At 42.2% G+C, this 13596-nt stretch overlaps 1 protein-coding gene across 2 annotated transcripts in view; it reads right to left on the bottom strand.

The window, feature by feature from the left end:
* rgs3a (regulator of G protein signaling 3a) overlaps window positions 1-13596 on the bottom strand; it is a 245008-nt gene that overhangs the window by 203985 nt on the left and 27427 nt on the right. For both annotated transcript variants that reach the window (XM_080212395.1, XM_080212396.1), the window contains exons 3-4: window positions 13193-13251; window positions 11837-11931 (exon numbers count right to left, since the gene is read on the bottom strand). In XM_080212395.1, the coding sequence (XP_080068521.1) occupies window positions 11837-11931; window positions 13193-13251 (154 nt within the window). The remainder of the gene's footprint in view (window positions 1-11836; window positions 11932-13192; window positions 13252-13596) is intronic.

Below are 13596 nucleotides of genomic sequence, written 5' to 3' on the forward strand. Positions count from 1 at the left end.
TGTGCCTCAGGGATCGGTGCTGGGTCCACTGTTATTTGTTATTTATTTTAATGATTTGGATGAGAATTTAGGAGGCTTGGTTAGTAGGTTTGCAGATGATACCAAGATTGATGGCACAGTGGACAACGAAGGAGGTTAATTAGGATTGCAACGAGACCTTGAACAATTGGGCCAGTGGGCCGATGAATGGCAGAGGGCGTTTAATTTAGATAAACATGAGGTGATGCATTTTGGTAGATTGAATCAGACCAGGACCTACTCAGTTAATGGGAGGGCTTTGGGGAGAGTTATAGAACAAAGAAATCTAGGAGGACAGGTTCATAGCTCATTCAAAATGGAGTCGCAGGTGGACAGAGTGGTGAAGGCGGCATTCGGCATGCTTGGTTGCATTGGTTAGAACATTGAATACAGGAGTTGGGACTTGTTGAAGTTATACAAGACATTAGTAAGCCACATTTGGGATACTGTGTAAGTTCTGGTTACCCTATTATAGAAAATGATATTATTAAACTAGAAAGAATGCAGAAAAGAATTACTAGGATGCTACCAGGACTTGATGATTTGAGTTCTAAGAATTGATCATTAAGCTTTAAAGTGCAATGCACTATAATTCACAGATTTCTTGATGATTTGAGTTCTAAGAATTGATCATTAAGCTTTAAAGTGCAATGCACTATAATTCACAGATTTCTTTCTTTCACCACTGGCTTTAATTGTGTTCTCTTTAAGGTGTATGTATGTATATTGAGGTGAAGGGGAATGACACCGGTCAAGTGTCTGTGGATGAACACTTGATGTGGAGATGCCGGTGTTGGACTGGGGTAAACACAGTAAGAAGTCTCACAACACCAGGTTAAAGTCCAACACTTTTATTTGGCAGCAAAAGCCACTAGCTTTCGGAGTGCTTGCTGCGCCTTCGTCAGGTGAGTGGGAGTTCTATTCACAAACAGGGTATATAATGACACAAACTCAATTTACAAAATAGTGATTGGAATATGAGTCTTTACAGGTAATTAAGTGTTAGAAGGTACAGACAATGTGAGTGGAGAGAGCATTAAGTACTTTTGATACTAAATAAACCTGTTGGACTTTAACCTGGTGTTGTGAGACTTTTTACGATGAACACTTGGGCCAGAGTGATCGTCATATCATAAGCTATTAGAGAAGAGCCAGTTCAAACCTTGAACTTCACAATTGGAAAAGGAATGGCATGAGAACGGATCTAGCCAGAGTGAAATGGATCTAAAGTCTGACAGGAAAATGTATAATAGGAGAATGGGCAAACTTTAAGGAGGAGATATTTCAGGTGCAGCTGGAGAATATACCAACAACAGAGAAAGGCAGGTGCAATTATTTGCATAGGGAATATCAAATTTGTTTAAAGTAGACAAAGTTTGAAATCTTAGTTACCCCCTAGGAAAATAAAACCACAAGGTTCTATGGTTTTAAACAAAGTAACCTTTACTCTAGAAATTTACAATATTTACATTATATTGTTAACGTTCGGAATTAACATAAGATAAACATGAAAGGCAAACTGTGGTCAGACATACCATACTGCACATTAAATAGCAGATGTAATTGAAATAAATCCCACAGATTTCTCAACAACCCAACCAGGTGTCAGTGGCCACTGATGAAAATCTAATGATAATTCTTTACCCCTCAAAAGCGATTTCAACCTCTCATTTTCAAAGATATAGCCTTTGAATTCCCCTGAAAGCCTTTCCGAATTGGATTAGCTCAATTATTGTTTACCTTTTCAAAAAAAAATTTATTCGTTTGTGACACATGGGCATCACTGGCTGGCCAGCATTTATTGTCCTTCCCTGTTGCCCTTGAGAAGGTGGTGGTGAGCTGCCTTCTTGAATCACTGAAATCCATGTGCTATAGGTTGACCCACAATGCCGTTAGGGAGTCCCAGAATTTTGATCCAGTGACTGCTGGGTATATTTCCAAGTCAGGACAGTGAGTGACTTTGAGGGGAACTTGCAGGTGGTGGTGTTCCCATTTATCTGCTGCCCTTGTTCTTCTAGACGGAAGTGGTTGTGGGTTTGGACGGTGCTGTCCAAGCATCTTTGGTGAACTGCTGCAGTGTATCTTGTAGATAGTGCACACTGCTGCTACTGGGCATCGGTGGTGGAGGGATTGAATGTTTTTAGATGTGGTGCCAATCCAGTGGGCTGCTTTGTCCTGGATGATGTCAAGCTTGAGAGTTGTTGGAGCTGTACCCATCCAGGCAAGTGAAGAGTACTCCATCACACTCCTAACTTGTGCCTTGTAGATGGTGGATAGGCTTTGGGGAGTTAGGAGGTGAATTACTTGCTGCAGTGTTCCTAGCCTCTGACCTGCTCTTGTAGGCACTGTGTTTATGTGGTGAGTCCAGTTGAGTTTCTGATCAATGGTAACCCCAAGGATGTTGACAGTAGGGGATTCAGTGATGGTTACACCATTGAACATCAAAGGGCAGTGGTTAGATTGTCTCTTATTGAGGATGGGCATTGCCTGGCATTTGTGTGGTGCAAATGTTACTTGCCACTCGTCAGCCCAAGCCTGGATATTGTCCAGACCTTGTTGCATTTGAATTTGGCCTGCTCAGTTTCTGAGAAATTGTGAATGGTGCTGAACATTGTGCAATCATCAGCGAACATCCTCACTTCTGACCTTATGATGTTGAAAGGTCATTGATGAAGCAGCTGAAGATTGTTGGGCGTAGGACACTACCCTGAGGGAATCTTGCACAGATGTCCCTCAGCTGAGATGACTGACCCTCCACAATCACAGCCATCTTCCTACGTACCAACCAGCAGAGAGTTTGCCCCCGATACCCACTGATTCCAGTTTTGCTAGGGCTCCTTCTTGCCATACTCAGTTGAATGCAGCCTTTATGTCGCCTAGGTCGATGCCAGGTGTTCCATCCGGTTTCATCTCTTTGTTGCGACTTTGTAGCGATTGTTAGAACTAACTAGCTTGCTAGGCCATTTCAGAGGGCAGTTGAGAGTCAACCACATTGCTGTGGCTCTGGAATCACATGTAGGCCAGACCAGGTAAGGACGGCAGATTTACTTAGATAGACACATGAGCGAAACAAGGATGGAGGGTTATAGAAGGGGGTATTAAATAGGGTCAGAGCCTCGGGAGACACCGGAAATGCAGACTTATATGTTAACTTTTTTGTCTTTTTATTCCGCAGGTGGAGGTCCACCTTGTTGTCAAACAAGGGGCATGCACACAGTGGGTCGTGCGTGGGCTGCTCTTGGAGGTTCCGGGAGTGGCCTAGTACTTCGTGTCGGTGTGTGTGCTTGATCCTGGACCGGTAGACGGGGGCTGCAACAGCTCAGTGACTAGCACTGCTAGCTGTGCAGATACATGGATTTGGGCCTGTGTCTATGGGAGTTTGCGCATTCTCCCTGTGGTTGCGTGGGTTTTCTCCGGGCGCTCCGGTTTCCTCCCACACCCCAAAGATGTGCTCTTAGGCTGATTGGTATACCAAATTGATACTATTCTCCCCTGAATCTGGCTAAGTTAGGGGGTCCACTCGCATACACACAGGGCAGGGTAGGTGTAGGAGGATGCGGCAGCGCGGGCTCGTTGGGCCGAAGGGCCTGTTTCCTGTGCTGGGTTGTTCTTTGTTTTGTTTGTTCTATTTCTTTCCCTAAAGGACATTAGCAAACCTCCCAGTAGTTCAATCTATCCCCCTGAGACTGCATTCCATAGGGTTCACAAAGCTGCATTCCTGCCTCAAATTACTCGCTCACTTCCAGCTCTTTTGCAAACTGATAACTTCATTAAGCTGGCACCGCCCCTGGGTTTCTCCAACCTCCAGTCTCCTGACTGCCCAAGCTATAACTGGCTCCCAGGGTTTCTGTGAGCCCTAGTTGCTTTCAGCGTGGAACCAATGACCTTCCACCATCTTCTCAGCTCTCCAGAGCTTCTCTGAGCCCCAAATGCCTGGAACCTGCTAATAGTAGCACCATTTCAATGTGGAGCCTCCTCCCCCTGCTGAAGAACACTCAGGTAAATTGAAACCGGAGACCCTCCTTAAGCTTTATTATGTTCATGACAATATAGCCTTATAGGGTTCACGGAGTGCTTTTAAACTAATTTAACTACCAGAACAAAACCACTCTTTGGATTGCACTTCTTTTCAAGCAATGTAGACATCACTTCTCCAGCTCTCCAGCCAAGTCTCCATCCATTTCAGTTCTTAGGCCGAAATTTTCCAATTTCAGATGCCCACCGTCACTCTCAGTGAGAATGAAGAAATTGATGCTTAGCTAAATCTTCATTCACTGCAGTGGGATTGCAGAATATCACCCCTCATCTTTCTAGCTGTTATCCTCTCAAGTTAACATGGCCCAACCTTTTAAATGTAATAGACTACAAACTGCTTTGGTTTTATTTAATCAATTTCCTACAGTTAAACTTTGACCTTTCCAGAACTAAACATTACCTCTAAAATATTAACATGAATCATGGACTGAATATTCATCAAACAGAGCTCCTTGGATTTTTTAAAATTAATTTATGGGATGTGGGCTTTTTGGGTCATCACTTATTACTCATCTCTAACTGCCCTTCATATCAGAGGGAATTTGAGAGTCAACCACACAATGATGTGGGAGATAGAAAATATGAGAGAAAGTGTAAACAGTGCATGTCAGGTGAATTCTTCGACTGAGATCCAGGCTAAAAACTATAAGAGGGAAAAGCATGATGATACAGTGGTTAGACCTGCTGCCTCACAGCACCAGGGACTTTGGTTCAATTCTGGCCTCCAGTGACTTTCTGTATGGAGTTTGCACTTTCTCCCCATATCTGCGTGGGTTTCCTCCAGGTACTCTAGTTACCTCCAAAACTCCAAAATGTGTAGGTTAGGTGGATTGGCCATTCAAGGTTAAAAGAAAAGATGCCCCTTAGTGTCCCAAAATGTGTAGATTAGATGTATTAATCATCTGTGGAGATACACGGATAGGATGAGGGAAGAGGGTCTGGGTAAAATACTCTTTCAGAAAGCCGGTGCAGACTTGATAGGCTGAATGACCTCCTTCTGCACTGTAGCGATTCTATGATTCTACAAAACTGAAGAGGAAAATATGACCAAAGAGAGAATATAAGAATAAAACAGTTGTTAACATAAAAGAATTTTATCCTCTCTGCCTGTGGGTCTGAAGGCGGGAGACGGTCACGTAAATTCCAGCTGGTGGCCTTTCCACTGCCTATCTGACCAGTTAAGGGCCTCATCCTTCTAACCCCATGCCATGTAGGAACTGGCCTGTACAGGTTGGTGTTGGGAAAGGGGATATTTGCTTTCTGGAACTCCTGACCACTGGAGGCAACCTCACAAACGTCAGCCCGTTTTAACTCTCCACCCAACCTGGATCTGGACCCCAACTGCAGACTTTTGTGGGCTCCTTAGTGTGTTAGCACTGCCTGGAGCCTGAGCCATTCTTTCTCTGTTACTGGGGACCAAAGTGTCCTATAATTCCAACCAAGGGAACCCAAAAACCTTCCATCAGTATGTAAATAATAGATGGATAGTAAGAGACTGAGTGGCGCCTTTATGGACAAAAAGGTGACATACATTTAGAGATGGAGGGCAAACTGGAACGCTTAATGAATACTTTGTATTTGAGTATACTAAGGAAGAGGATGCGACAAAATGTCAATAGAAGTGAAACTGACAGGAGTGATGAATGGGGTGAAAACTGATAGGAATGATGGATTCTATCAAAGATAGTGAAGGGAAATGGAAATGGAGGTAGCAGAAGGGCTTCCCTTAATCCAAACTTCCCTCGATACAAATATGACAACTTTATTCAAGGAAAGGTGCAAGGATTTATAACTACGGGCCAATCAGTTTAACATCAGTGGTTTGATCTGCATCTAGAAGCAATAATCAAGGAAAATAATTGCTGGTACTTGGATAGGTTTAAGCTTGTTACGGGGAGCCAGTATGGATTTGTAAAAGGCAGATCTTGTCTGACAAACTATTTTGATGAAGAAACAGAGAAAGTTCGTAAAAGGAAACAGTGGATGTTGTTAACATGAATTTTAAGAATGTGTTTGACAAAGTAAAAAACTGGTCAACAAAATTGAGGAACAGAGATTAGAATTTGAAAAATGGCTTAAGTAGAGAAATAGTAGGCTTACAAAAAAATGTGATTGTTACATCCAGTGAGAAAACCACCATGTTTCTCTTCAGTTTTCACGAGACTCTGCCAAAGAAAGTCAATAAGGCGTGTTTCACACCATCATACAAGAGGGCAGGGCCTCAACATGCCAGAAAAACCCTCTGAACAGAGATTATCTTTAAAGGGCTCCCTGATCATAACCTAAGTAAACAGCAGCCCCCAGCACACCACAGAAGTCTCAGCGCTCTCCTCGTCACCCTTGATTGGAGTCCGTATCTCTCTAACCGCTCTCCCCCACACCGCCCATCGGCCATCACTGGCATCCTCAGCTCCTCCGTCCTTCCACTCCTAGCCACCACCACCACCACATCCAAATGAATCCCCTCTTCCCCATGAGGCACCTACTGGGTCTCACCCCATGGCACAGATTGGCACTGCCAAGTTGGTATTGCTAGATTGGTGTGGCATGAACCTGTGCCAAGAGGCAGGACAAGGGGCCAATGCCAAGCCACAGTCTGGCCATGTCCCTCTCCCCGGGAGCTATCCTTACCTTTGTGCCCCAGGGAGACCCTCACGACAGGTTTAAGTCTGGTTGAATCTGTTGTAAACTATGTTGACATGATGTCACGCTAGTGCGGTGTCAATATTCTGTGTGTGTGTGTGTGTGTGTGTGTGTGTGTGTGTGTGTGTGTGTGTGTGTGTGTGTGTGTGTGTGTGGGGGGGGGGGAGAGGAGGTGTGGTGGTGGTGGTGGTCGGTCAATGTTTGGTGAGGAGGTGGGTTAATTATATTAAAATCTATTCAAATACATGTAAAGCAGGTTCATGCCTGTTATGGGCACAAACCAGACAACGTCACCAGCGAGGGGCAGGGAAGATTCAAAATCACGAACTGGCTGGCAAGACAGTGACTTCATGATCTACAGTCCCCACCGGCATTTGCATGGATGGCAAGCACGGGCTCAAGGTTGCCCCCTATGAGTCAATGGTGCATAGATCGGCTGACAGAATGGGCAGGTAAATGGCAGATGGAATCTAATACAGAGAAGTGCGAGGTGATACGTTTTGGCAGAAGGGATCAAGAGAGGCTATATATAGACTACTCTGTGCCTGGACAGATAAATTTGGGGGTGCATATGCATAGATTTTTGAAGGTAGCGGACATATCGATAAAAGAGTTAACAAAGCAGACGAGATCTTGGTAATCATAAATGGAAATAACATCTATGAAAGCAGACACGTTACACTAAACCAGTCCCAATCACTGTACTTTAGCTGTGAGAGTATTAGCGAGAGAGCAGATGAGATTTTCCAGAATGCTCCATGAATTAGGTAATTTAGCTACACGGTTAGGGTAGAGAAACTGGAAAAGTTCTCCTTGGAAGAAAAGCTGTACCCATTTCCAGATGGCACAAGGACCAGGTAGGGGACAAAGATTTAAGATTTGGGATGAAGGACACAAGAGTATACGTGAAAGAATATGTTTATGCAACCGTAGTAATGACTTGGAACTTACAGTCTACAAGGATGGTCGAAGAGAAATCTTCAGTGCTTTCAAAAGGAAATTGATTAGGCACTTGAGGGAAATTAACTTACAGGACCCTAAAGGATAAATTAGGGAGTGGGACTGGCCAGGTTTCTCTGGGGATCTAGCATGGATCTGATGGATTGAATGTCCTCCTTCTGTGCCATAATGACGCAACAACTCTTACATTGCTGATTAACTTCTTTTTGCTCTGTTTATAGTTCTTGAAGTATCTGATCATTTCTAAAGTTGTTTAAAATTGCTAATTGTTTGCAGGGAGTTGTATGACGTATGAAAGACTTTGTTTTGCCTTCAAGGCTTCTGCATAAACCATGTGGTCCCAGGCCTAAGTGCAGTAGCTGTATGGCTCTTGAATTATAACAATTCAAGACAATTGTTATAATTCAAGGGAGATCAGAGGTGCCACACAGGAATGCTAGCTGCAGAAAGGGGTGGGGAAGATATGGAAAAGGGCTTTCACTGTGAGGTCACATCCACTTAGTGAGTTCAGGTAGAAACTGCACAACCTTAACTTTAGTAACAAAGAGTTTAGTAACTAAGGAAGTCCTCACTGAAATCTGGCATTTGACTCAGAGAGGACTGTGGCCTCAGAGAAAACAGAGGTTAGCATGGCCAATGGCTATGAAGGTGACCATGGCCATGAAATTAATGGGTCTGGCTCTTTCTAAGGTAGAATAAACAACATTTCCACATCCCACATTTTGACAGCCACCCATTCAGAAGGGAAGTCACTGAGACTCAATATTACAAGTCATTTTCTTTTGCCAGGGAGAAGCATATGAACACCATACAAAGTTTGGTGAGGATTACAGCTTCCCCATGGTGCAGGGTGCTCCTGACAAAATGCAGGAACCACATTTCAACTGAAATGTACCACAACCAAAAGGGATTCCATTCCTGCAATGTCCATATGATGTGCAACCACATACAGCATATCATGCAGGTCTATGTCCAGTATCTTGTCAATCATAATGCCTTCATTTTGCAGCAGTCCGCTGTGCCATCTGCACTTGAAGCACCCAAAATAAACCAGGAAATATATGCCATCTGAGCCAAGTGGCTTTCCAATTTTGAGGACAGCTAATCTGTTCATTAAATCCTCTTCATTCATTTTTATCCCATCTACTTTCATTGCTGTGTTCCCTGTGCTGCTCTACTGGCATCACCTTTTTTTGCAAAGACATATGCAAAGTACTTATTTAGTATTTCAGCCATGCCCTTCGCCTCAAAGGTATATCTTCTGTTTGATCCAGCTTTTCTTTGACTAATCTTTTAATATTAATGTTTGCAAAATCTTTCTTTGAGCTTCATTTTATGTTGGCTATGTTCATACTCTCTCTTTGCTCTTTTTTATGTCTCTTCAGTACTCAGCACATTCAGCTTGATTCCCTACTATATCATAAATTGGACAATGACTGAAAGGCTTCCTTTTCTGTCTAATTTCTAATCTATGTGGCATAAAGCCTGTAGGGAGCTCTAGCTTTGGATGCCCTTCTTTTCCTTGTCATATGAATGTGCACTCTGAACCCAAGGCACCTCTTCTTTGAAGACATCACACTGTTCACTTATCCAACATTACTGAAGTTAACCTCCTCCAATTAAGTGCGCCTACTTTTGATTGGTTATGGAAAAGGACAAGGTACACTCTATATCTGATACAATCTAAATCTGATAACTTTTGCCAAAATATTCTTCCATTTTCCTACTTTATTCCCTAGAACTAGATTCAGCACAGCTGTTTTTCCTTATTGAAATGAACATAAGAACATAACATAAGAACATAGGAAGTAGGAGCAGGAGTAGGCCATCTAGCCCCTCGAGCCTGCCCGCTATTCAATAAGATCATGGCTGATCTGAAGAGGCTCAGTTCCACTTTCCCACTTTCTCCCCATAACCCTTAATTCCCTTGTCTACCAAAAACCTATCTACCCGTGTCTTAAATATATTTAGCGAGGTAGCCTCCACCACTTCAACGGGCAGAGAATTCCAGAGATTCACCACCCTTTGAGTGAAGAAGTTCCTCCTCAACTCCGTTCTAAACTGCCCCCCGCCTTATCTTGAGGCTGTGCCCTCTAGTCCTGCTGTCCTTTCTGAGCGGGAAGAATCTCTCTACCTCTACCCTATCCATCCCTTTCATTACCTTATACGTCTCTATAAGATCCCCCTCATCCTTCTAAACTCCAATGAGTACAGACCCAGTCTATTTAGTCTCTCTTCATAGTCTAACCCCCTCATCTCCAGTATCAGCCTAGAGAACCTCCTCTGCACTCCCTCCAAGGCCAAAATATCCTTGCACAAGTGCGGCGACCAAAACTGCACACAGTACTCCAGCTGCGGCCTCACCAACACCCTGTACAGTTGCAGCAAGAGCTCCCTGCTTTTATATTCCATCCCCCTCGCTATAAAGGCCAGCATCCCATTTGCCTTCTTGATCACCTGCTGCACCTGCAGACTGGGTTTTTGCAACTCATGCACAAGGACCCCCAGGTCCCTCTGCACCGTAGCATGCTGCAGCTTTTCACCCTTTAAGTAGTAATCCTTCCTACTATTATTCCTGCCAAAGTGGATAACCTCACACATACTAACATTGTACTCCATCTGCCAGGTCCTCGCCCACTCGCTCAGCCTATCTAGATCCCTCTGCAGACTTTCCACACCCTCCGCCCAATTTGCTTTTCCACCCATCTTTGTGTCATCAGCAAATTTCGTCACCCTATACTCAGCCCCCTCCTCCAGATCATCTATATAAATGGTAAATAGCTGAGGCCCCAGCACCGATCCCTGCGGCACTCCACTAGTTACCAACCGCCAATCAGAATAGCACCCATTGATACCAACTCTCTGCCTCCTATTAGACAACCAATCCTCTATCCACGCTAACACCTTACCCCCAACTCCATGCTCCCTAACCTTCTGAAGCAACCTTTTGTGCGGCACCTTATCAAACGCCTTTTGAAAATCGAGAAACACTACATGCACCAAATGGAAACATGATGATTAATAAAGTTCTCTACATGCATTTCAAGAATCCCTCCGTATCTTTATCCTTTACACTATTACTATCCCTGTCCATATTGGGATAATTGCAATCTCCCACTATCACTATTCTGTAGTTCATGCATTTTTCTGTAATTAGCCTGACAATTTGCTAATTTGCCTGCTTCTCACTCATTGGTAGCCTATAGTATACACCCAACATAATAGCTTCTCCTTTGTTACTGAACTCTAACTAAATACCCTCTGGGCTGGATTCTCCAGCTATTCACACTAGTAGGATTCTCTTGTCCCACTGTTGTGAACAGAGATTTGGCCGAACGCCAAATTCTCCATCCTCACTGGCTATGATGGTTAGGTGCAAACAGCCACAAAATTCCAGCCTCAGTCCTTGCCCTGGTCAAGCAACGTGCCAACACTTCTTTTAGCAATATTTTTAAGGTGGCAATTGCTTTAGAAACATTTATGCCTGATAGAAAGCTGCCAGTCAAAATTAGCAACATAGTCTGAAACAAACTTTTGTGGGAGAAAATACACATGGAACTGTAACAGATGTATGTGAGCCTTCAACAAAATCACCCATGGCCATGCTATGCTGAAATATCTAATTCAAGTATCATTTGAGGCCTGACAAGATCCATAAAAATATAAGTGACAGTATTAAATCTAGGTCAACGAGAGGAAAATGCTTCAAGATGGCAACATTTGAGGAGAATTACTTTACATGCAGTGAGGGAAAGACAACTTGTCAGGCAATGTTGTGACACTGAAAACACATTTAAGGTCACATGCGGATTACTCCTGTTACCGAGAATGCAAGTTTATTTCTAGCTGTGCATGAAAATGTAGACTGAAATATTTTAAGGACAGTGTTCATGTTTCCAGGTGCACAGTTCCAATGTTTCACAACAATGACAGACTGAAATGGATGCCTTGTAAAGCAGGTGGGCAAAAAGAGCACATTACCTTATAATGCCTAAAGAATCAATTGAAATAGCTGAGTCAAATGCTCAATTATGAAAAAATACCTTAAGTGCAAATAGGTAAAAACAAGTTCCTTTGTTGTAGGATTTCCCTGACCTTAAACGTTTGATTAAGTTGTCAAATTTCATGCTATAAACTACATGTATATAATAAAACATGAGTAAGAATGAGAAGTACTTACAAAACGAAATGTTCATGAAATACTGGATTTTTGCAATCTGGCACAGTCTTTGTCTTCTGTCTACATCCACGATCACTGTCAGGTACCACTGACAACTTTAAGACAAGAAAGGTAATTTAAGTAGGATCTTGAATAAATAACTGAACCAAAAAGGCAGAAAACACCGTTCAGTTGTCGAAGTTCTATCAAGGTAATAAATAATAAGAAAAAGTAATAAGTTGAGTGGCACAGGGTTTGAATTTGGGGACCATTCTTGTTTCTCATTCTCAGAAACTCTATACAAAACAATGAAATATAATAATATTAAATAATATTTGATGATAATAGCTAACAAGGAGTGACACTGGAATCAGTGGAAGGTTTAAAAAAAATTGAGAGAGAACTTAGAGAGAATCAAGAGTCATCAATCACATGGCCTAAAAATTGGATTGTGCTGAAGTGTAGGAAAAAAAACAACTCCATAGATTTCATGTGCATCCCGGAGGAGGTATGCCTACTCTTACTGACTCCACAATAAGCTAAAAAAAATCACCTAACTATCAAGAGGTAGCCTCCAACAGCTCTTTTAAGTTTGGCTGTCAAGTGCCCGAGAATACTGACCATAATGGAATGATGCTGATCGTCACGAACATATTTTGTAAATGGGGCTTAAAACAGGCAAGAAGCGCCCTATTTGCATTTGTAGTGTCGAAGACTTCAATTGCCAACATAGGAGCCTCTACCAGTATGGTGGATGGTGCACTTCCAGCATGGTCTGTCCAATTGTATGCTGCCTGCCATTCTGGACACTTAGATGCCCAGTTTACATATGTAGAATGAGCTTGGCACCACAAATTTCATGTGCTAAATGACCTGCAAATTGCTAGATAGAAAGCAAGTAGGTAAAATAGAAATCATCAATAATGCAGACAGACAGGACAAAAGACTGTGAAGACAAAAGAGAGCAAATTTACAAAAGGATGAGAATAATGCAAATGATATAGATTTTAGTCAGTCTGATGTAAAGTAGACCCAAAATAATCATAACCTGTTTTTTATAAATGCTGAAAGAAAGTTAAAAGGCATAAAATATAATGCAATGAATAAATTAATAATTTAACTTTTGAATATGTGGCTTAAGTTTTGTTGACCTTCTTATTTTGGACAATAGATATTTCAGTTCCTAAAGAGAATATGGCATACATGCATTGTTTCTACTCTGTAATCTACTAAAATGAATACAAAATAATCCATGCAACAGATTTTTGGCCAATTAATGCTCAAAAATAATAAGCCTTATTTGACTTAGTTGTGATTCCGTTTTATGAAAAAGGCTTCACATTTTCATTGTGGAACTTTTGAAGTGAAAGAACTTACCTTTGCATAAGAATCACAAGATCGGTATTCTCTTCCCATAAGTCCTTTTGCTTCCATAACTAGAGAACAAAATATTACAACATAATTAACCTTCAGAAATATGAAAGAGGTTGCTGTGTTATAGAACCACAGACAATGACAGGCAGTATTTTCTGGCTGCTCTTGCTGGTGGGATTTTCTGGTTCTGCTGTGTTGAACAGATTATTGGCTGAGCGCCAACCTCTCCATCCTCGCTTGCAGCAGTGGCAGGGCGTGAATGCCTGGAAAATTCCAGTCCATAATTTTTAAACAATACTAAATTTTCAAAAATAATGGCTACATCATCCTCAACTATGATAAATTAATATTAATTTGACAATGTTGAAGATAGGCAGAATTTTTTTTTAATTTTACATTGTTCAAAC

Source organism: Carcharhinus amblyrhynchos, chromosome 25 (genome assembly GCF_965287045.1).
Source record: "Carcharhinus amblyrhynchos chromosome 25, sCarAmb.v2.hapA, whole genome shotgun sequence".
NCBI classification, from domain to species: Eukaryota; Metazoa; Chordata; class Chondrichthyes; order Carcharhiniformes; family Carcharhinidae; genus Carcharhinus; species Carcharhinus amblyrhynchos.